Below are 25,516 nucleotides of genomic sequence, written 5' to 3' on the forward strand. Positions count from 1 at the left end.
CGGTTTTAATGTTATATCTGGTTCCTGCAATATGGTTGAAAATCATTGAGAAAAATGGCATGGGTAGCCCTCCCTGCCCATTACCAGCCCCTTTGGGTCTTGTACGAATATTAAGGGGAACCCCGTACCCATATTAAAAAAAGGAAATGCGTGTGGCCCCCAGGCCCTATATACTCAGAACAGCAGTATACAGGCGGTGCAAACAAGACAGGGACTGTGTAGGTTTGTTGTGTTAAGTTGAATCTGTTTGTAATTTTCAACTGGTACATTTTTAAAGTGTAGCTCCAGTCAAAAAAACTATTTTTAAGCTTTTTGGAAAACATAGGGAAGGGTTATCACCCCTGTATAATTTGTTTTGTCGTACATCTTTTTTCATCTCACTTGCTGTTGTCTCCTTCCGTTTGCAAGTAGAAGATGTTTGTAAGTTGGATGTTTGAAAGTAGGGGCCTGCCCTATATGCTCTGCAGAAATGGCGGAACAAGATGTTGGTTTTGCCACAACATTGTAAGCCCTCAAAGTGACTCTTGGTGCGCGCTGGAGCGCCCTGCTGTGAACGATTATATCAAGAATTGTAATTACATGCCATTGTTGAACAGTGGTAGAAAAATTGACCTTTGGTGGTTGTGGTGCTGGTACCACAACACTATAAGTCCTCACAGTTACTCTGGGTGGGCACAGGAACGGGCCCTCCTGTGAAATATTATATAAAAAATTGTAATTAAATGCCCCTGTTAAACAGGGGCAGAAAAATTGGGCCTTAGGCACTGGTGCTGGTGCCATCACACTGCAACCTCTCCCATATACTCTAGTTTTATTGCAGGAATTAGCCCTGCTGCAAAGCATTGCATCAAAAATTGTAAATAAATGCCCCTGTTAAACAGGGGCAGAAAAATTGGGCCTTAGGCACTGGTGCTGGTGCCACGACACTGCAACCTCTCCCATATACTCTAGTTTTATTGCAGGAATTATCCCTGTTGCAAAGCATTGCATCAAAAATTGTAATTAAACGCCCCTGTTAAACAGGGGCAGACAAATTGGGCTGATGGCATCACCCAGAACCAGAAATGTTCTTCCAACATATCAGCGGAGGAGGAAGAGGATAGACAATCAACATAACAGGACAGTCACTCAGCATCAGCATAAGCAGTCTTGAAGGGATGTGATATTTCAAAAAAAATTATTCGGTTACATCAACTTCAGGTGCTTGGTAGCTGTGGGTTATCCAAGACTGATTCATCTTGATGAAAGTCAGTCGATCAACTGATTCGGTGGACAGGCGCACCCTGTGATCGGTAACAAAGCCACCAGCAGCACTGAAGGTGCGTTCCGAAAGAACACTGGATGCAGGACAGGCCAGTAGCTCAATTGCATACTGTGTAAGCTCTGGCCAGCCAGAGGATTTTCGGTGGGAAAGGTGTCCAAGTCTGACCTTGCCCCTAGGTATTCCTGCACCATGTAAATCAGACGCTGGCGATGGTTGCTGGAACCGATCATACCTTGGGGCTGCGGACTAAAAAATTGTCTGAAAGCATCAGTCAGACGGCCACCTTCTCCACCGCTCCTTCTGACCGATGCCTCAGCAACACGTTGTCCAGGACCAGGAGTTTGTAACCTCCCAGTCTCTGGGAACGTGTTGCACAGACCTTTCTGCAAGGCCTCCCGGAGATGTCTCATCCTCTGCTCCCTCTGCGATGACAAGATAAGGTCAGCAACCTTACCCTTGTACCGTGGATCAAGGAGAGTGGCCAGCCAGTAATGGTCCCTCTCCTTGATCCGAAGAATACGAGGATCCTTCCGCAGGCTTTGCAGGATCAGGGAGGCCATGCAGCGTAGGTTAGCTGAGGCATTCGGTCCGGAGTCCTCTGGGTCACTAAGGACAACATGATCCGCAGCTACCTCCTCCCAGCCACGTACAAGTCCACGGGTTTCTTGGGACTGTAAATCATCCCTACAAGACTGCTGCTGCTGATGCTGAGTGCCAGCCTCCACCTCCATGCTGACACAATCATCCTCCTCCTCTTCCTCCTCCTCATCCTCTTCCTGTGTGATGGGTGGCACAGCAGGAACACTGTCTGGATAAAGAGGGCCTTGAGAGGCAAGGAAGTCCTCCTCTTCCTGCCTCTGTTCTGCCTCAAGTGCCCTGTCCGTTATTCCACGCAGCGTATGCTCCAAGAGGTGGACAAGAGGTACAGTGTCACTGATGCATGCACTGTCACTGCTCACCATCCTTGTGGCCTCCTCAAACGGTGACAGGACAGTGCATGCATCCCTGATCATGCCCCACTGGCGTGGTGAGAAAAAACCAAGCTCCCCTGACCCTTTCCTGGTGCCGTAGTCGCACAGGTACTCATTGATGGCCCTCTGCTGCGTGTGCAGCCGCTGCAGCATGGCCAACGTTGAGTTCCACCTGGTGGGCATGTCACATATAAGGCGGTTCTTGGGCAGGTTCAACTCCTTTTGGAGCTCAGCCAGCCGAGCACAGGCATTAAATGATCAGCGGAAATGCACGCAGACTTTCCTGGCCTGCTTCAGGACATCCTGTAAGCCCGGGTACCTGCCCAAGAACCACTGCACCACCAGGTTAAGGACGTGAGCTACACAGGGCACATGGGTCAGTTGTCCCTGTCGGAGGGCGGAGAGGAGGTTGGTGCCATTGTCGCAAACCACCATTCCTGGCTTAAGCTGGCGTGGCATCAACCACATCTCGGCCTGCCCCTGCAGAGCTGACAAAACATCTGCCCCAGTGTGGCTCCTGTCCCCCAAACAAACCAGCGCAAGCACGGCATGGCATTGTTTTTCCTGCGTACTTGCGTAGCCCCTGGAACGCCTACGGAGCACCGCTGGTTCTGAGGACAGAGCACTGGAAGAGGCCATGGAGGAAGAAGAAGAGGAGGGGGTGGAGGAGAGAGGTGTGTCACAACCAATAGTAGCATTTTGGAGGCGTGGTGGCGGAACAACCTCCAACACTACTGCACCTTGTCCTGCATCCTTCCCAGCTGCCAGAAGAGTGACCCAATGGGCCGTGAAAGACAGGTAACGTCCCTGTCCATGCCTGCTGGACCATGAGTCAGCGGTAATATGCACCTTACTGCTGACCGCCCTGTCCAGCGAGGCAAGGACATTGCCTTCCACATGCCAGTAGAGAGCCGGAATCACCTTCCGTGAGAAAAAGTGGCGTTTGGGGACCTGCCACTGAGGAACCGCACATTGTACAAACTCACGGAAGGGGGCCGAGTCTACCAACTGAAAAGGCAGCAGTTGAAGTGCTAGCAATTTAGCCAAGCTAGCATTCAACTGCTGGGCATGTGGATGGCTGGGAGTGAACTTCTTTCGACGGTCCAGCAGCTGGGGCAGGGACATTTGCCTGCTATAATCGGACGTGGTGTACTGCTAGCAGAGTGCCCGGAAGCACTTGGCTCTGACACACCTAATTCTACACCTTCATTCCTCTCAGAGCAGGTTTCAGAGAGGACTGAAGGTCTAGTGGGGTTGGAGATGCCAGCTGATGAGGAGCAAGGAGAGGTCTGCTTTGTTCTTTGGTGTGGGTCTTTGAGGTACGCTTGCCAACGAGCTGCATGGCAGGTCAACATATGTCTGGTCAAGCATGTGGTGCCCAAGCGGCTGATGTTTTGTCCACTCGAGATATGCTTGAGACATATGTTGCAAATAGCAGCGGTGCGATCTGATGTACTCGTCTCAAAAAAGACCCACACCAAAGAACTTTTAGAATAACGCACAGAGGCAGCGCCCTGCACAGGCGGAGCTCTGCGGTGTGATTCAGTCGGTGTGCTGCCCCTAAGCTGGCCCCCGGAGGGCATCCTGCCTCATTGGACATGTGCCTTCTCCTCCTCCTCTCTCCTACCAGGCACCCACGTGGAGTCAGTGCCCTCATCATCCCCTCCCTCTTCATCGCTGTAGCAAACCTGGCAGTATACTGCAGCTTGTGGAACATGACTGCCAGATTGCTGTCCTTCTTGAGCATCCCCTCTCTCTGCATTCACGCTACTGCCTTCCTCTAGCTGAGTGTCATCATCAGAGCCTACAAAACACTGGGCCTCCTCCTGGAGCATGTACCCAACACTGTGCTCAAAGAGTTCAGGAGACTCCTCAGGAGGACGTGGTGGGTCTAGGGAAGGAGTCACTGATGATGACATTGAGACGAGGGAAGACGATGCGTTGGCAGCTGCTTTGCTAGTACCCTGAGACTGGGTGAGAGAGGATGAGGAGGATTAAGAGGGCTTGGTCATCCACTCTACCAAGTCGTTGGCATGTTGCGGCTCAACATGTCCAGCTGCCTAAAAGAAGCACAAGCGTGTCCCATGGCCACGTGCTGATGACGATGCACCGCGTCCACGACCAGCACTGTTGTCTCTAGACACAGAGCCTGCTTGCCCTCTTTTATCGGCTCGCGCCTGTCTGTCTCTCCTTGCTGGCCTTCCAGACATGGTAATGGCCTGAAGGGAGTTGGATAAAACAGCAATTGGGTAGTGTATATTGTGCTGGAGGCACACAACCCCCACTAACTCCTGCAGATGCCTTTATTATAGAACACCAGAGATAAAGGGGTATACTGTACTGGAGGCACACAACACCCACTAAGCCCTGCAGATGGCTCTATTAGAGAACAGCAATAAAGGGTAGATACAGTTGTATATTGTGCTGGAGGCACAAAACACCCACTAACTCCTGCAGATGCCTTTATTATAGAACACCAGAGATAAAGGGGTATATACAGATGTATACTGTGCTGTGCTGGAGACACACACAACTTCCAATAACTCCTGCAGATGGCTTGCTATATAGGTGAGGTGAATATAGCGGTGTATACTGCGGTCAAGGCACGCAGACAACAACCACTACAGAAGAGCAAGATCGAAAAATCGGCCGATAACGATCGGTGTATACTGTGTTGAAGGTACACAGAACACCCACTAACTGCTTCAGACGCCAACACACTACACAAGGCCGCCGCGCTGGCGGCCTTATATAGTGTGGGGTGTGTACTACACAGCCTGAGCTATGATTGGCCAAGCCAATCATGGCTCTCCTCGCTGCCGACGCTGTGATTGGCCAAGCATGCGGGGTCACAGTGCATGCTTGGCCAATCATGAGCCAGCAATGCACTGCGCCATCGCAGTGCATTGTGGGCCGTGAGCGCCACACGAATTTGGAGCGAACGGCCCATAATGTTCGGAATTCGCCCGAACGGGCGAACAGCCGATGTTCGAGTCGAACGTATGTTTGACTCAAACACGAAGCTCATCCCTAATACAGAGAAACCCTTGAAATAACTTTCCGGTCTCAGGGAAACCCCTGCTAAAAATTACTATATCTACAACTCATGAGACATTTGTGTGATGATCAGTGGGAAGAATTCTCCTTACATTTGCAGAGATTGGGAAGTTTTATCCCCTTACAGATAGCTAAGAAGATCAATGTGTCAGTGGGAAATTATCTGAGAAGCAGAAATTGCTCAAGGAACCACTAGCAACCTCTAGAGCAGGGATATGCAATTAGCGGACCTCCAGATGTTACAGAACTACAATTCCCATGGGGCATAGCAAGACTCTTAAAGCCACAAGCATGACAGCTAGAGGCAGAGGCATGATGGGAATTGTAGTTTAGCAACAGCTGGAGGTCCGCTAATTGCATATCCCTGCTCTAGAGGAACCATGGTGGTCAAACCCTGGTATAGACAACCAACGATATTATAGGTGGCAATAATAATCATGCTATTGACATTGGTTTACCCTTTTTCTCCCAAAGGGGATGTTTTAAGCCATTGAATAGTGATACCTATGGCACATTAGGCTATAATTGTAAAATATATTACGGTTAATATCGAAAAAGTATGCCCATGATATGTTGTGACTATGATATTTAAATAGTTATATAAAATAAAATGTATGTATTTATTTATAGTACATCATGGGACACAGAGCCTTAAGTAATTAATGGGTTATGGGCCACCTTCAGGGGTTGACACTGGTATACCCAATACAGGAAGTTGACTCCCCTATATAAACCCTCCTCCTTCCAGGAGTACATGTTTTTTTTTCGCTGGTGTCTAAGGTTTTGGTCATGAGTGAAGATGTGCTCTGAGGAGCTCCAGGGGGGATCCATACTGGATTTAAAAAACCTCCACAACCAGATCCATCCACGCCACAGGATGGTACCCAGGCCTCGCAAAGAAGAACAAGGTTTTGCCTGTAGCGCTTCTCTTTGAGGGCTGGACCCTAGAAACCAGGACTCTTTTTGGTCTTGCTACATTACCTAAAGTTGTCCTGAGGGGTGTTATACAGGTCCAAAGGAAAGGAACCCCTATTAAAAAGGGAGCTGGTCTTTGAAGGTTTTACTACACTGCCTGCCGTGATGGGTGAAGTCTGGATCTGCTATTTTCAGCAGTATCCTGCAGCGAGGAAATGGTAAGAGAAAAGCTTAGGAACTGCAAAGTCCACCTATGCCTTTTCTTCCATATTTAACATTTTAATGCCTTAAAGTCTCCCCTAGAGGGAGTAAGAATCCACATACCCTTTCAATCTGTGCTACAACCAGTGTTGGTCATCTTACTTTAAAAAAGTAATTAGTTAAGTTACAAATTAGTTCTCCCAAAAAGTAATTGCGTTAGTAACTTGGTTACTACATTGGAAAGCATTGGTTACTCAGCAAAGTAACTGTGACTTTTATGTTTAACGTTCTATAGATGGGACTAGCGAAGGAAGTGAATGTCGCCGCCTCCATCAGCGAGATTGACACCTCGTGAGCCCCGTCGCCTGGTATGGATTTAAAGCGGAACCCCTACACTGAAAAATCAGCATGAGGGGTCCCCCCAAAGTCCATAGCAGACCCTTATCCTAGCACGTAGCTTGTCCGGTCAGGAAAGGGGTTGGAGACGAGCCAACCCCCCCCCCCTCCTGAACCGTACCAGGCTGTGTGCCCTCAACATGGGGGGTGCTTTGGATAAGGGGGGCCCTTTGGCCCCCATACCCCAAAGCACCTTGTCCCCATGTTGATGAGGACAAGGGCCTCTTCCCGACAACCCTGGCCGTTGGTTGTTGGGGTCTGCGGGCAGGGGGCTTATTAGAATCCGGGAGCCCCCTTTAATAAGGGGGCCCCCAGATTTCAGCCCCATACCCTATGTGAATGAGTATGGGGTACCCATTCATCTGAGGAAAAAAGTGTTAATAAAAAAAACACAACACAGGTTTTTAAATGACTTTATTAGACAGCTCGGGGGGTCTTCTTCCGACTTCGGAGGTCTTCTCGCCGGGCTCCTCGCTATCTTCTGCTCTTTTACCGCTAGCTCTTTTACTAGCGGTAAGAGCCCGGCTTTCTCCTTCATCGCTGCCGTTTGGGGGTCTTCTTCCACCTTCGGGGGTTTTATTCCAACTTCGGGGGTCTTGTCCCACTCTTCGCTTCTTCAGCTGGGCCTCCGCTATCTTCTTACAGCTCTTTTACTAGCGTTGGCCCGGTCTTGTGGCTGTCGCTTGTTGCTGTCGCTGCCCTCCTTCTCCTCCTCCTCCTCCTCCTCTTCTTCCTCCTCCTCTTTCTCCTCCTCCTCTTCCTCCTCCTACTTCTCCTCCTTCTACTTCTCCTCCTCCTTCTCCTCCTCCTCCTGACAAGGCACAATAGAACTAAAATACTGTCAGTATGGAAACATGTACATATAGATAACGAAGGATAATACATAGTCATCAATAGATACATCTAGATGTCTGTGGCATGGGATTATGGGACTATATCAAGTATATATGGTATGCAGACACGCGTTTCAGAACATTGTAACCCTCAGTCCCAAATCTTATTATATTTGGATGGGCATCCCCTATGAATGTATAAGATTTTCTTAAAAGACAAGGCAAGGTATTGTTTGTTTTATGCATGCAGGTGCAAAACTCACAATGTGACGCCCCCATCTATTGTTTGGCTATCACTTTTCTGGCTGTGAATAGTGTTTCTTGTAGGAAAGTTTTGGTGAACGTATCTAGATTTGAGTCAGGGAATATTTCTAATAGGCATTGCTTAGGGTGTAATGTTAATGGGGAGCCCATGATGTCATGAAGGAACTTGACAACCTATGTCCAGAAACCGTACATGATTGAACAACTCCAGAGCAAGTGGTAAAAAGTACCAGTAGTACAGTTACACATCAGACATAGCGTACTTTGCTCACTTTTATAACGGGCCAATCAAATGCCCTGTACACACGGTCGGACATTCTGACAACATAATCCGTCTGATTTTTTTCCAATGGATTTTGTCCGAAACTGATGTTGCATACACACGGTCGGACAAAGTTGTCGGAAAATCCGATCATTCGGAACGTGATGACGTTCGTTCGTTGTGACGGAACTATGTTGCGGCTGTTAGGTGCTCGTCTTCTCAGTAATATCAGTCACCCCTGGTTGCCTAGGCTAGGATGGAGGAGCGGAGGTCCCGATCACCGGTGGACAGACACCACACATACACGATTGTACGTGAATAATGACTGCGAAATGTATTAACTCACACATAGCCTTTTATGCAGTACAAGAAAAAGACCCTGCCCCGTAGAGGTCATTACACATAAACATACGTCAGCATTATACTTCCTCAAGCAATAGTCGTTGTTTAGAAATATAGACCAAAATTTAGTAAATTTGTCCTAGCTCGTTACGCTTGCTCATCAGTATCTGCTGACTGACCCCAAATATGTCAAGAGTTCAGCAAAACCATTCTCAACCAGTATTGCCCCACCATGCGGTTGGTGTCACAAGTTGAAACAGACAGTTGACTACCAACAGCTGTTTCCGCAGATGTTAGTATAGAAACTTGAGACAGACCTTCTGGTCAGACTTGAGTAACATCTTCTTTTTGTCACGCTACTAATTATCACGTTATCAGTAGTTTGTCACGTACACATAGCCCAGGCTTTGCTACTTATAAAATAAAAGTAAAGCATAAATAAAAAGGTACCCCATACCTTATAATCCTCCCTTTGGCCATTCTGTACTATACAGAATGGTCAAAACCTAATCAAGGTTCATGTTCCTGATTCTCATACCAAATATTTGAACTATTGGGAATGGCGGTTAACTTTAGGGTCTCCTGATTTGATACAGTCCCCTTAGCAGAACAAAGACATCTTACAATTCTATAGCAAGCGTATAAAAATAAAATAAAAAGCAATATGATCACAATAGTCATGGCTGTGTTTTTTAACCAAGAGGTTATATTTCCAAGACTAAAATTGGCTAGAGGGTCCCATGTTATTGCAATATTCCTAGCCTCATCTTGGAGTTTATTTACTTCTTTTCTGTGTTGTGCAATTATATCATAGTAATCAGGTATTTCAATGCTAGTATTATGAATCCAGGTACAGCACTCATAGTCTTCCGTAATTTCACAAAGCCCTGTGAGTGCTGCACTCATACTTTCTATGGCCAGTTCATGTAGTTCTAGCTGTTTCCTTATTGCCCTAGTTTCTATGTTTAATTTAGTGATATCGTCGGAATTCTTTTCCAAGATCTCATCAATAATTCCAGTATAATTATTCAGTCTCTTCATTAAATCTATTCCCCATCCTGTCCAGGATGGGAACCAGGCCCATGCCATATCTTTTTCTAGGAATATCTTTCTCTTATTACGATGTTTAAGGGGATATCTGGGATGAACACTGGCTTCAAGAAGGTGACTCCCTTCTTTATCCCCCAGCACACCCATAATGGGGGCTAGTGCTGCGAGATAACACCATCCCTGGGGTTTTGTGGGGATCCAAGGGTGACAAAGCTTCCCACAACAGATATAAGTATTATTCCCCAAGGCTATGGGGCGCTTGAGGAACACTTTATACAAGTTGTCGGAATAGCCAGAAAATGTAAGAGTTGATAAGAGTTGAGCCATAGGGGAAGTGGTGCTGGTATTTAAGAATTGGTATAATGTGGTGTTTAAGGTGGTGTCTTGAGTTCTATAAAAGGTCTCGTTTAATGCTGTCATTGAAATATTAAGCTTTGATTGCTTACAAATTTCGGCTCCCTTGGTAGTATTTCCCAACCTAAAACACCAATCTGGATAATGGCTTCTACCTATGATCTGAAAAGTGAGGGTTTTGTTAGAAGCTTTTCTTGTAACATCGGTAAGAACTATTGGGGGTGTGCCATTAAGGAGAAGGGTGAAATTTAAAGGTATGGCCATCAAAGGAATCCTAGCAGTACTAGGGTGAAGCTTACTACATATCCAGCATTTATCAAAACCTGATTTTTGGGCATAACTGTATTTAAATTTTAATAACAACATTTTATCAGTAAACTCTTGGGGAGGTTCACTTCTTTTGTGTCTAACAGCGGGTGTGTTATTTGTCTTGGGGGAGGGAGTCCCACAAATCCCTTTTAATGGTCCCAAATCTTCTGGGTGGTATATACAATTAGCTATCAACCAGGTTGGTAAAAACACTACTAGGGCAGTACAGCATAAGAGGCATAAGGCCTTTCCTGATATTAAAGGTAAAAACATTTCTACAAGTAGTTCTTATGCTTGTCCGTCTTCCTCGCTATTTTGTTGAGTTTCAAGGGTTAATTGTCCAATGCCTTCCTGAATCTCTTGGAGTTCCGGTGGCTGTTCGGGTGGGTCGGGTTCTTCTTCAACAAGCGGGGGGTCCGGAGTTGCGGGAAGCAGTGGGCACTTTTTCAGCCTGCTGGCGTGGATCCAGGTGTTTCCTTGGTCAGTCAGGACCGCAGTTCTGGACACCTTTTCAACCTTCCAAGGTCCAGAGTAGATTGGTCCGATCCTCTTTTTGTGTGCCAATTGCTTGACTAGCACTTGATCTCCTGGGATGAAGGGGTGTGTTGGCTCTGTGGGGACAGGAGAGAAGGTGACAGAAACTTGTTCGTTCATTTCATGAAGCACACTTACCAGGTTTTTCACGTACATTTCCTGTTGGGAATAAATGTCAATATCAGTGTCTTGGTCTAATGGGGGTAATTCTATGTTTGCGGGGATTCCCATGAGGACCTCAAAGGGTGATAATTTTGTTCTAGCATGTGGTGTGGTCCTAATTTGGAACAATACAGCAGGCAGATGGTCAAGCCATCCTTTCAACGTGCCTCCTGTGGCCTTTTTAAGTTTATCTTTAATATTCCTATTCCTTCTTTCCACGACTCCTGCACTTTGTGGGTGATAGGGGATGTGCAATTTCCATTGCAGCCCCAAAAGTTTGGCTACAGTCTGGGTCACAGAGGAACTGAATGCGGGTCCTCTGTCTGACCAAATGGATGTAGGTATGCCGAACCTACAAATCCAGTGATTGAGCAAACACTTTGCTGCTATGTTGGCTGTTTCACCTGTACAGGGGGTCGCTTCGACCCAGCCTGACCAGCGGTCCACGATAACGCAAAGATATTTTATATTCCCTTTTTGTTTTGGCATATGTGTGAAGTCTATCTGTAGATCTGTCAGAGGCCCCAAGGGCGGGGGCAAGTGACCATGCAAACCATGTCTCTTCCCTTGCACATTGTTTTGGGCACATGTAAGACAACTCCTAGTCAGGAGCTTGGCCTGTTTACCCAGATTATTTGTGCAGAAGGATTTTATGTATATATTGGTCAGAGGGGCAGCCCCTATATGTCCTGGACCATGGAGATATGAGAGTATAAGTACACAGTTTGTTTCGGGTATGCCCAGGATCTTCCCCTCTTTTGACCAAAGACCTTCAGGGTCTTTGGTCAATCCTTCCTTTGTCCAAAAATGGACATCATCTTCTGTGGCCATTGATTGCATCTGTGCTATGACAGTTTTAAAGTTAGGTGCTGCGAAATGTTCCTTGAAAAACATTGTTGTGGGGGCAGGTGGGTTAGGGGAAAAGGCAGCAGCTCTTTTAGCTTCTCTGTCAGCAAGAGCATTCCCTTTTGAAACACGACTGCTGTCTGAGGAGTGTGCCTTTACTTTAATTATGGCTACCTTTTTTGGAAGAAGAATGGCTTGGAGGAGAGCACTAATCTGTGTGGAGTTGGCAATTATTTTGTTGTCTGCTGTTTTAAAGCCTCTATTGGCCCATATCACACCAAAATCATGCACCACTCCAAAAGCATATCTACTGTCTGTGTAGACGTTCACCTCTTTACCGGTGAATAGAATGCAGGCCCTAGTGAGGGCTTCTAACTCTGCTACCTGGGCTGAAGAAGGAGGTAATGATTTTGCCTCCAGTACGATGTCTGGTAGTTGAACAACTGCATAACCGGTTAAAAAGGTGGAGTCAGAGGGACGTGAGCAGCTACCGTCAACGAAAACATCCTCTGCACCTGAGATAGGGGTGTCAGTGAGTTGTGTCACCTTTTCCGAACAGTCATGTATAATGTCTGGGTTATGTGGTAAACGCAACATGGAATGCAAAAGGCGCACAGCTGGGTTGCTGGCAGGCACATATTTGAGTGTGAGGTTATCAGTGTTCATCAGTGTTATCTCATAACCACTAAGTCTTTGCGAGGTCATATGTTGGGTATTCATGTTCTGAATAAGATGCGTGACTGAATGAGTGGTATAGAGAGTCAATGGGTGACCTAGCACTAATTTGTTTGCATCTTGTACAGCCATTGCACAGGCAGCAAGATTTTGGAGACAGGATGGCATTCCCTGTACTTGGATGGGGAGTTTTTTTGATAGATATGAGACAGGGCGATACCCTGATCCATGTTGTTGTGTTAGCACGGCGGCAAAAGAGCTTCCTGAAACTACACAGTAAAGTTGAAAAGGTTTACCGTAGTTCACCAACCCTAGGGCGGGGGCACTTGACAGGCTGTATAGTAAAGCTTTAAAAGCTTTCAGTCTGTCTTCTGTCCAATCTATCAATTTGGGGGCATTTGACCCAGTAGCCTCTCGTAGGATGCTATCGTAGTGAGAACAGTCGGGGATCCACTGGCGACAATATACAATTGCGCCTAGGAAAGAAAGAAGTGCTGCTTTGTCTTTTGGAGGACTGAGAGCCTGCAGGGCTGCGGCGCGTTTGGGTGACACCAGCCTTGTTCCTTCTCTAAGGATACAACCTAAGTATTCAACCTGGGATTGGCACCATTGCACCTTCTTCCTGGAGGCGAGGTGTCCAGCTCGGGCTAGGTGTCCCAACAGTGATGTTGAATCGACCGCACAATCTTCAGCAGTTCGACTGCACAGGAGCAAGTCGTCCACATACTGTATCAGTACCGACCCTCGCTCAGATGTCCAAGACTTGACAGTCTCATTGAGCACCATTGAGAAGGTGGCTGGACTGTCTACATACCCTTGCGGTAAACGCGTCCAGGTTAGTTGGCCCCCGGCCCAGGAGAAGGCGTAGATTGGTTGCGCCTCCTCAGCAATAGGAACGCTAAAGAAAGCATTCGCTAGATCAATTACCATATAACAGAGGGAGCCTGCCGGTATGCGTGAGAAAATAAATGTGATATCTGACACTAAGGGCGGGAGTGGAACCACTTGTTTGTTTACTGCTCTGAGGTCTTGGACTAATCTCCACTCGCCACTGGCCTTCTTTACAGGGTATATGGGTGTGTTCCAGGGGCTAATAATTGGTTTTAGGATACCTTTAGATATGTAATCATTGATCTGGGGGGAAATGCCTTGGGTTTTTTCGGGGGGCAAGGGGTATTGTTTGTGATATTGTGTCTCTGCATCAGGGCGCATCTGTGGGGAGTAAGGTGTACAGTTGATGAAACCCACGCTCCCCTTGTTTTCTGCCCAGATGGCATGTGTTTCAAGGGGGGCGGGTAAGATCATGAAGAAGCCTCTGTGTGTATGTCGTTTCGGGGCATGCAAGTCACAAAGTGGGGAGCTGGCTGTGAGGGAACCTTTCTTGTCAAATTTTATCGTAATGTTAAGTTTGGACAGTAGATCCCTGCCCATGAGAGACACGGGACAGGAGGGCAAGATTGCAAAACTCTGGGTGCATAGTTCTTGTCCTTCTGGAGTGGCTACAGATAACGGTGGTGTGATGGGGTGGGTGACAGATGCCCCATTTATACCAATAGAGTTTCCCTCAGTACATTGTGGTGTGTCAAAAATAACATCATTCACTGAACTGAATGTGGCCCCGGAATCCAGTAGAAAACACACTAGGTGATTGTCTACTCGCAATACAACTTGAGGAAGGCTTTTCCATGAGGGGTTGTAACACACTAGGCTGAGGGAAGGGACATACTCTAGGCATCCCTATTGGGGTGATTGTTGTTGGCGAGATGGCCATTGCATGGGAATTCTTGGTGCATTTTGAGGAGGAGAGGGGTTTGAGTTTGTATATCGGGCGAATGTTTGAGGCTGCATGGCTGGTGACTGGGGGTAATAGGGTGGTGTTTGATGAGGGCCCTGGTTTAGTGGGTAATGGGGACGTGTGAAACGATTTTGGGGATTAAATCCCTTTCCCCTACCTCTCCTTTGTCCTGTCCTATAAGGGCATTGAGATTTCCAATGACCCTGTTCTCCACAGTTATAACACCCTTGGTCAGGCGGGTAGGGCTGCATGACCATTAATTGTGGGGGTGGCTTTGGGTCGAGTACTGGAGTCTGGGTCTGAGCGAGAGAGGGGAATATGCCTCCCTTTTGATCAAACACCCCTGATGTTTCTCTAGATCTGGTATCCTTCATGAAGGCATCTGGTGTTTGCTCGGCCCATTTTGGGTTGGTAAATTTAAGAAGCTGGGTGACCTTTGGGTCCCCTCCAGACATGATAGTAGTGGTAAATAATTGCGATGTAGCACCATCTACTGCCTTCCAGAGGCTATAAACCCTTGTACAGAAGTCAAAGAATTTTTCTTTGGGTAGTTGTTTGGCCAAAATAAGCTCTTGTAGAGCCGATGACCCTTTATATAGGGTGGACCAATGATTTCCCATTCCTTTCCAGAAGGACACCCAATCCTGTTTTCCATGAATATGTGCTGCCCACAAATCGTCTGTGGGTTGATCCTCTGGGCTGTCGGGGTCTACTATACTCAATATTCCTTTGATGTCGTCTTTATCTAGATTAGTACCCGCACTATATTTTGCAAGAAAATTACCCGCCTCCCTTGGGTTCTTCTTCGGGTTGGGGCATAATTCTTTTATTTTGGACAGCGTTCCTAAAGGCAAAGGAAGGTGTATCTCAGTGTTACCTATTTGTATCAGGGGAAGTTTTAGGGAGGGGGCACTCGCTTCCCCCTCTTTTTCCTCTTCGCTTTCTGTAGCTGGAGGTTGTATTTCCATACTAGTGCCTGTTTGGGGAACTGCATCCGGCTTCTCTACTTTAGAGGGTTTTAGTTTGGTTTGACTACGAGTGGTTGTGGAGGGCTCGGTAATGATCTGCTCTTGTGCTTTTTTCAATGCCCTCTCCCTTCTTTCTAATTCCTTCTGATACTTTTCTAATTCCATCCTTTGCTTTTCCCACTTATCTTCTGCTTCCCTTTGCTTTAACATAAAGTCCTCCATTTTCTGCTCAAGATCCTTCTCCTCGGGGGTCAACTTTCTTATCCTTTGCTCTTCTAGTATCCGCTCGACTACTTTCCTTTGCTCTTCCTTTTTATCCCTACTTTCTTGTTCCCATCTGGCTATTTGTCCTTCGTCAGCAGCCCCATATACTATTGTAGCAAGCACCGAGGGGTCTAAAGAGGGATATAATTGTAAGACGGGGCCTGGTGGGCCTCCTGGGTTTTTGACAGTGACATAGGGTGGTGGTAGCTCGTACATTGGGACCGACTGGACTCGTGGAGGGGGTGTGGGAGGAGGTGCATTGGGGCTTTGCTGTTTGTTGCCAGGATTTTTTTTGACAACATATTTCTTTCTATACTTGGAAAGACATTTGCTCCAGATACGGTAGCAATCTTTCATGTATTGAGGGTTATCCCATTTCCCAGGGGGATATGAGTGTTTGTGGGCCTGGCAGACCTTGCTTACTTCCTGCCAAACATCCTCTGAGCAGGGTCCTTGCGGTCCCGGATCGTGGATACCTAGCTGTTGACACCTCTCCCGGACCTGTGTCCAAAAAGGCTCTACTTGTGGATCTGGTAAATGGTTTTTAATAAAATCATAAGGGGATGGAATTGCCATGTCCTGGTTCTGGACTCCTACAGAATTCCCCATCTGATAGTTTTTCTTACAGTATAAAATAAAAGCAATTTCGGCGACAAATATTTTCCTTACACTCTATAATAATTCTTATACTCTATATACTTACACGTGTACCTAGAGAAAAACAGGCATATTCTTTATTATACTTTAAGGCATAAAACAACCATATTGCAATACATTTATCAGTTTATAGTGCACTTTTTCTAAATTTTCTAGATGGGCGTCCACTCCACCAATCCCTTTGTCACGGGCGTAATCTGCTACCTCCCGTGTCTAAAATACTACCACCAATAGTTTTAAGTCAGACCAACCTAGTCGGACTCCCCTAAACCTATAAATTCCTTGCGAGCCCTTTTAACCTCCCGAGGGACCAACCTAGTCCGTCGCGAAGGCACAGTTATTTCTTTTAAATTAAACTAAGTTCATGGCGACCATCTGGACAGAGTAAGTATTCACACCATTCACCTTTTAGGCAAAAAGGAGTAAAGTGACTTACCTGCCGCAAGATGACCCCACTTCTGGTACCAAAACTGTTAGGTGCTCGTCTTCTCAGTAATATCAGTCACCCCTGGTTGCCTAGGCTAGGATGGAGGAGCGGAGGTCCCGATCACCGGTGGACAGACACCACACATACACGATTGTACGTGAATAATGACTGCGAAATGTATTAACTCACACATAGCCTTTTATGCAGTACAAGAAAAAGACCCTGCCCCGTAGAGGTCATTACACATAAACATACGTCAGCATTATACTTCCTCAAGCAATAGTCGTTGTTTAGAAATATAGACCAAAAGTTAGTAAATTTGTCCTAGCTCGTTACGCTTGCTCATCAGTATCTGCTGACTGACCCCAAATATGTCAAGAGTTCAGCAAAACCATTCTCAACCAGTATTGCCCCACCATGCGGTTGGTGTCACAAGTTGAAACAGACAGTTGACTACCAACAGCTGTTTCCGCAGATGTTAGTATAGAAACTTGAGACAGACCTTCTGGTCAGACTTGAGTAACATCTTCTTTTTGTCACGCTACTAATTATCACGTTATCAGTAGTTTGTCACGTACACATAGCCCAGGCTTTGCTACTTATAAAATAAAAGTAAAGCATAAATAAAAAGGTACCCCATACCTTATAGCGGCTAGTAGCCAATAGCTTTGGTCTCGTAATTTGATCTGAGCATGCGTGGCACTTTTTCCGATCGGAATTTTATACAAACGATCGGAAAAAGTCCGATCGGATTTTGTCGGAAAATTGGAGGTCCTGCTCTCAAATTTTTTCCGTCGGAAAAAGTCCGATAGAGCCCACACACGATCGGATTTTCTGACAATCTTATCTGATCGGGCCTTTTCCGTCGGAATTTCCGACCGTGTGTACAGGGCATTAGAGGCATAAAATAGGCATGATGTGTATATATAATTGTGTAAATCGGTCTGATAACTTGGGGGTGACACTCTTACAGGTGTCCAAAGCATCACTTCATTCATCATCCTCATGTCCCATACCCATGATGTTTCTCCCACCTTGTCTTAGTCCCATAAAATATTTGGGACCAAGAGGGAAGGAGCAACATACCATTAAATATAGAGGTCAAATGATGGGGTTCCTTACTTCTAACCAGTTCCATTAATGGAAGTGACTGTGAATTCTGATGAAAACTGCTTTTGCATGGCGTGGTGAACCTGTCAAAACCTGAAGAACATATAATTAGTAGTATGAAGTCCTCCCTGAGTCTTAAAATGTTTATTTTTAATATACTTACAGCTACTTTTTGAGCCTGGCACCTTTGATATCTCATATGTATTAACACTTTTTTTTTTTTAACTCTTTTAAATAGGTCATCGAAGTGTTCTTCCCTGTACCTTTTTATAATTGAGCTTTTTTTGTTTTTGGCAATCTGTGTCCATTCTCTTCTTTAAAATCTGCTCCATTTTTACTATGGTGCATCTGACGGTCACACCAGAGTCGGCCTTAGCAGTTGAACCTGTGAAGATCAAAGCTTGGGGCCTTCCTCCACATCAGATTGTTACCATTAGAGCATGGCTGAAAGATGACAGAGGAGAGATGTTCTACTCCAGAGCTTTCTACAGAAGTGACAATGAAGGAAAGGTGGATCTTCAGCAATCCCCAGCCACTGGTGGAGACTATCATGGGGTTCATCCAATGGGACTTTTCTGGTCTCTGAAGCCAGTTACTCCACACTTCAGGTTGATCAAGCGGGATGTGATGGGGAGTCCCTTTGAGATTCACCTGGAACTCTACAGTCAGCTGGAACTTAAAGCGATGCCAGAATGTTCTCCTAATGCTACTGCGTGTCTGAGAAGATGGTATGTAGCTCCTGGGGTCCAAAGATTGCAAGTCCGAGAAGGGCGACTTCGGGGAACTCTCTTCATTCCTCCAGGCAAGAAAATCTTGCTGTGTTTTATTTCAATACAAGTCTGCAATTTAAATACAAATAATTCACTTGCTATTTTATGAATATATAATAAGATTGTGTAGCTGAATCATAACAATTGGAATCTAGCTACAGTATCTCACAAAAGTGAGTACACCCCTCACATTTTTGTAAATGTTTATTTTATTATATCTTTTCATGTGACAACACTGAAGAAATTACACTTTGCTACAATGTAAAATAGTGAGTGTACAGCTTGTATAACAGTGTAAATTTGTTGAGTACACTCCTGTGAAAATGCCCAAATTGAACCCAAAGTGTCAATATTTTGTTTGGCCACCATTTAATTTCCAGCACTGCTTTAACCCTCTTGGGCATGGAGTTCACCAGAGCTTCAAAGGTTGCCACTGGAGTCCTCTTCTACTCCTCCATGATGACCTCACAGAGCTTGTGGATGTTAGAGACCTTGCGCTCCTCCACCTTCCATTTGAGGATGCCCCACAGATGCTCAATAGGGTTTAGGTCTGGAGACATGCTTGGCCAGTCCATCACCTTTACCCTCAGCTTCTTTAGCAAGGCAGTGGTCTTCTTGGAGGTGTGTTTGGGATTATCATGTTTGAATACTGCCCTGTGGCCCAGTCTCTGAAGGGAGGGGATCATGCTCTGCTTCAGTATGTCACAGTACATGTTGGCATTTATGGTTCCCTCAATGAACTGTAGCTCCCCAGTGCCGGCAGCACCCATGCAGCCCCAGACCATGACACTCCCACCACCATGCTTGACTATAGGCAAGACACACTTGTCTTTGTACTCCTCACCTGGTTGCCACCACACATGCTTGACACCATCTGAACCAAATAAGTTTATCTTGATCTCATCAGACCACAGGACATGGTTCCAGTAATCCATGTCCTTAGTCTCCTTGTCTTCAGCAAACTGTTTGCAGGCTTTCTTGTGCACCATCTTTAAAAGAGGCTTCCTTCTGGGATGACAGCCATGCAGACCAATTTGATGCAGTGTGCAGCCTATGGTCTGAGCACTGACAGGCTGACCCCCCCCCCCCCCCCCACCCCATTCAACCTCTGTAGCAGTGCTGGCAGCACTCATATGTCTATTTCCCAAAGGCAACCTCTGGATATGACTGAGTGCGTGCACTCAACTTCTTTGGTCGACCATGGCGAGGTCCTGTTAAAGTGCTGTATGGTCTTGGCCACCATGCTGTAGCTAAGTTTCAGGGTCTTGGCAATCTTCTTATAGCCTAGGCCATCTTTATGTAGAGCAACATTCTTGCCATGAGGTACCATGTTGAACTTCCAGTGACCAGTATGAGAGAGTGAGATAACGCCAAATTTAACACACCTGCTCCTCATTCACACCTGAGACCTTGTAACACTAACAAGTCACATGACACCGGGAAGAGAATACATTTTCACTTAGGGGTATAGTCACCTTTATTACCAGCGAACATGAATGGCAGCCGTTTGAGTTATTTTGAGGGGACAGTAAATTTACATGGTTATACAAGCTGTACACTCACTACTTTACATTGTAGCAATGTGTAATTTCTTCAGTGTTGTCGCATGAAAAGATATAAAAAAAATTTCATAAAAATGTAAGGGGTGTACTCACTTTTATGAGATGCTGTATATCGGCAATAAATATTTCCCATCCAGCTCGGTGTGTCACAGTGAGTGATGCTATTTGCAGGGTTGTGGGCAAAAGAACAGGGGACCCAAGAAACAGCAGCTCCTTCGGGGGTACAATAAATTACAGTAAATAATGGGAGACAGCACTATGAGCCAATCAGATATACTGTAGTGGACATGAACTGGCGAGAAACATTTTGACGAGAGAGCAGAGTGAACAGAAAGATGTCTCTTCAATGTACTGTTGCTTCTTTACAGTTCAACAACAAATTTACATTGTAGCAAAGTGTCATTTCTTCAGTGTTGTCACATGAAAAGATATAATATTTATAAAAATGTGAGGGGTGTACTCCTTTTTGTGAGATTCTGTATATCGGCAATAAATATTACCCATCCAGCCCAGTGTCACAGTGAGTGATGCTATTTGCAGGGTTGTGGACAAAGGAACAGGGGACCCAGGAAACAGCTGCTCCTTCAGGGGGTACAATAAATTACAGTAAATAATGGGAGATAGTACTAGGAGCCAATCAGATATACTGTAGTGGACATGAACTGGTGAGAAACCTTTTGAGAGGGCAGAGTGACCACAAGGATGTCTCATCAATGTGCTGTTGCTCCTTTACAGTTCCACAACAAATGGAGGGGTGACCTAGCTGTATTGATAATCTACAGTAGAGAAAAGTCAGGTCAACAGCCTAGCTGTGCTTCCTGGATGGGCTGTGTTAGCCCTTTTACACACGATCGGAGATTCTGACGGAATGTGTCCGATCGGAGCGTTTTGTCGGATATTCTGACTGTGTGTGGTCTGCATCGGACTGTTTCCGTCGGACCAAATTTTCCAACTTGCCGGAAATATTTTCCGATCGGACATACTCCGATCATGTGTAGAGAATTCCGATCGGACAAAGTTCCACGCATGCTCAGATCAAATTCCTACATCAAAGCTATTGGCTACTAGCGTGAAAGTAGTCCCGTCGTAACGAAATAACGTCATCACTTTCTGAACGATCGGAATTTCCGAAACTTCGTCTGACCGTGTGTATACAACAGTTTCAGACAAAATCCGACGGATTTGGTTGTCGGAAATCTCCGACCGTGTGTACAGGGGCTAAATCTTAGGATTGCATAGATAGAAATCAGGGCCGCAGACAAGGAGGGTATCACCACTTTACCAGGCCTTCTGTAGGGGGCACGGGCACACAGGGAAGCCTGGATAGCAGGGGGGCAATTCAAAAATGCTGCTCTGTGTCTGTGTCTCTCCCTGCAACAGTTAAAATGCAGTTTCTCCCCTCCCCACTGTGATTACTCTGCTTCAGTTTATGAATGGACAGGAGCCTCTCTCCTGTTCATTCATTTTCAGTGCAGCTTAGACTACAGAGAAAAAAATTTAAGTATCTATGTCCTCAGTCCCTTTCTCTGTCTCAGTCCCCCCCCCCCCCCCCAAAACAACATTGAAAAAAAATGATAAAGAATAATTTAACAATTGTAAAAAAGAAATTAAAGTTCAGAGCAGTTTGTGCTGCTTGAAAAGTTATTCTATAAGGATACAGTGACTGTATGAACACAGCTGCAAGTCCTAATTTTATAGGTGTGTGGGTGAGTGGCCCCCGAATGCACACTATCTGTTTTCGGGGCTGCACACTTGCATCCACCCACCTGTCAAATTAGGACCTGTGGCTGTGGCTATGTTCATACAGATGCTGCATCCCCATAGCGTAACATAGACTGCCTGCACACAGCAACAGCCGTATTAAAAAAAAAAACACTGATTTACACTAGAGAGGTCAAAAGACCTCATTTACATGCAAACTATATTAACTCAATGCAGTTTTATCTTTTAGATTTAGCAGGAATTTTGTTATGTTTGTGTATTTTCAGTGAAAATATTGTTTTGATATTTTCAGGAAGGGGGACCCTCTTAGGTAGGTTGTATGCCTGTGATTTCTAAAGGCAACCCTGATAGAAATACAAATGCTTTGGCGCGTAAAACCGCTACCGTAGATGTATTGCGACTATATACAATATATAGCTGTTTTCCTGTAGTTCAGATTGACCTTAAAGCGGTTCTTCACCCTAAAGGGGAAGTTCCGCTAGTATTATCCCTCCCCCCCTCCGGTGCCACAATCGGCACCTTTCGGGGGGGAGGGGGGTGCAGTTACCACCGCCCACCGCCGCATGGCTCCGCCCCCCCCGTTGTGTTCTGGGAAACACACAGTTCCCAGAGACACAGCGGGGAACCAGCGCAGCGCGACTCGCGCATGCGCAGTAGGGAACCGGGCAGTGAAGCCCTCTTGCTTCACTTCCCGATTCCCTGACAGAGGATGGCGGCGGTGGCTGCAGCGAGACGAGCGATCGCTCGTCATCTGCCGCCGACATCGCTGGAACCTGGGACAGGTAAGTGTGATATTATTAAAAGTCAGCAGCTGCAATATTAGTAGCTGCTGGCTTTTAATATTTTTTTTTTTGTGCAGCTCCTCTTTAACCATAACTCCCTATAATGTATACTGCTTATCCTGTTAGTAATATAATAGAAGCCTATAGAAGTAAATTTTTCTTCATCCAGGTGAGGGCCCATTCCAAGGAGTCATTGATCTATTCGGGGGTTCTGGTGGCCTCATGGAGTTTCGAAGCAGCCTCCTGGCTAGTTCTGGCTTTGCCACACTTGCTTTGGCTTATTTTGCTTATGAGGATTTGCCAAAGACCCTCGACTATCTGGATCTAAAATACTTTGAAGAAGCTGCTCAGTTTCTAAGCAGTCATCCAAAAGTAAGTCTCTACACTACTAGTAGATAAAATTGTTACTCTAAATGAATGTCCATATCGAACCTCATGAAAAAAATGTAGAGGTTAAGAAATGTGAAACACCTGATAATTCCACTGACAATCTATAACCCTTTCATGACTAAGCCTATTTTTGGAATTTGGTGTTTACAAGTTAAAATCCATATTTTTTGCTAGAAAATTACTTGGAACCCCCAAACATTATATATATTTTTTTAGCAGAGACTCTAGAGAATAAAACGGCGATTGTTGCAATATTTTATGTCACACGGTATTTGCGCAGTGGTGTTTTAAACTCAACTTTTTGGGAAAAGGGACACTTTCATGAATAAAAAAAAAACAAAACAGTAAAATTAGCCCAATTTTTTTGCGTAATGTGAAAGATAATGTTACGCCGAGTAAATAGATACCAAACATGTCACACTTTATAATTGCGCGCACTTGTAGATTGATGACAAATTACGGTACCTAAAAATCTCAATAGGCGACGCTTTAAATTTTTTTTACGGTTACCAGGTTAGCGTTAAAGAGGAGGTCTAGTGCTAGAATTATTGCTCTCACTCTGACGATCGTGGCAATACCTCACATGTGTAATTTGAACACCGTTTACATACGCGGGCGCGACTTCCGTATGCGTTTTCTTTGCTTCGCGAGCTCGCGGGGACGGCGGGCGCTTTAAAAAAATTTTTTAAATTTTTTTGTTTATTTTATTTATTTTAAAATGACTAAATTGTTTTAAAAAAAAAAAAATTGATCACTTTTATTGCTGTCACAAGGAATGTAAACATCCCTTGTGACAGTAAGGCCGCGTACACACGCGGGGACTGTTCGCCCAACTTTGTCCGTCAAACAGTTTCGGCAAACAGTCCGCTCAAAATTAGCATGGACGGACATGGCCACACACGACGGACGAACAGTTTGCTGAAACCGTGCGCGATGACGTGAACGGCACGTACGACGGGACGAAAAATACGACGTCCTATACACTGCATTATAACTTTCGGCGTGTAAATCCTTTCTGAGCATGCGCGGAACTTAGTTTGACGAACAAGCCTACACACGAGGGGACTGTTCGCTGAAACAAGGTTTCAGCGGACAGTTTTTCGGAATTTCCGAAAAACCTTGTTCAGCGGACTGTTCGCTGAAACTGTCCGCTGAAAGCCCACACACGAGCGGACTGTCCGCTGAAACTTGGTTTCAGCGGACAGTTTCAGCGAACAGTCCCCGCGTGTGTACGCGGCCTAATAGGTGGTGACAGGTCCTCTTTATGGAGGGATCGGGGGTCTAAAAGACCCCCCACCCCTCCTTTACACTTCAATGTATTCAGATCGCCGAAAACGGCGATTCTGAATACCGGATATTTTTTAAAAACCGGCGCCATTGGCAGCCGAGTAAACGGGAAGTGACGTCATGACGTCGCTTCCGTGTTTACGATGAGGAGACTGGAACGAAGCCGATTATGGCTTCGTTCCAGTTCCTCCGCAGCAGCCGGAGGCATCAGATCTCTGATCGGTGCTCCCGATCGAGCGGGAGCACCGGTAACAGCGGCGAGAGGCGGCGGGAGGGGGGGACTTCCCCTCCCGCTCCTCCGGCATAACAGCCGAGCGGCTTTTAGCCGCATCGGTTGTTATGCCTGGATAGCCAATCGCTTGCTGCAAAAAACTGTACCGGGATGATGCCTGCAGGTGCGGGCATCATCCCGGTATAACCCCCGGAAGCCGAGTACGCATATCTGCGTACGCTCGGCGGGAAAGGGATAAGCAACCCGAGCAGTTGTTACAATACACAAGTAACAAAAAGCAATAATTGCAATACATGGCAACAAATGGGCCACACATACACATAAGATGATAGTGCATATCCCATGCCCATACCGCCTTCAGATCTCTCCTCTCCAATGCCAGCTCAACACTCCAGCCCCTGGCTAACTGGAGTAGATAAACTCATGTCTAGGGATGAGCCGAACACCAGAACTTTCGAACGGACCCCAAATTCGTACGAACATTAGAACCCCATTGAAGTCTATGGGACTCGAACGTTAGAAATTAAAAGTGCTAATTTTAACGGCTAATATGCAAGATACTGTCCTAAAAAGGGTTTGGGGACCTGGCTCCTGCCCCAGGGGACATGGGTCAATGCCTAAAATGTTTTAAAAAATGGCCGTTTTGGCGGGAGCACTGATTTTAATGATGATTAAAGTGGAAAAAAAGTGAAATATTTCTTTAAATATGGTGCCTGGGGGGTGTCTGTAGTATGCCTGTGAAGTGCCACGTGTTTCCCGTGTTTAGAACAGTCCCTGCACAAAATGACATTTAACGGAAATAACGTCATTTAAAGCTGCTTGCGGTTTTAATGTTATATCTGGTTCCTGCAATATGGTTGAAAATCATTGAAAAAAATGGCATGGGTAGCCCTCCCTGCCCATTACCAGCCCCTTTGGGTCTTGTACGCATATTAAGGGGAACCCCGTACCCATATTAAAAAAAGGAAATGTGTGTGGCCCCCAGGCCCCATATACTCAGAACAGCAGTATACAGGCGGTGCAAACAAGACAGGGACTGTGTAGGTTTGTTGTGTTAAGTTGAATCTGTTTGTCATTTTCAACCGGTACATTTTTAAAGTGTAGCTCCAGTCAAA

The 25,516-nt window shown here is 45.9% G+C and overlaps 1 protein-coding gene across 1 annotated transcript in view; it reads left to right on the top strand.

The window, feature by feature from the left end:
- Positions 1–17,995: 17,995 nt before the first annotated feature.
- LOC143941083 (acyl-coenzyme A amino acid N-acyltransferase 1-like) overlaps positions 17,996–25,516 on the top strand; it is a 59,377-nt gene continuing 51,856 nt past the window's right edge. Inside the window, exons 1-2 of the mRNA XM_077463023.1 lie at positions 17,996–18,458; positions 22,662–22,864. Of these exons, the coding sequence (XP_077319149.1) occupies positions 17,996–18,458; positions 22,662–22,864 (666 nt within the window). The remainder of the gene's footprint in view (positions 18,459–22,661; positions 22,865–25,516) is intronic.

The sequence above is a fragment of the Lithobates pipiens genome, unplaced genomic scaffold, assembly GCF_037356315.1.
Source record: "Lithobates pipiens isolate NorthernLeopardFrog02 unplaced genomic scaffold, aLitPip1_a1.2 Scaffold_3, whole genome shotgun sequence".
Classification (NCBI taxonomy): domain Eukaryota; kingdom Metazoa; phylum Chordata; class Amphibia; order Anura; family Ranidae; genus Lithobates; species Lithobates pipiens.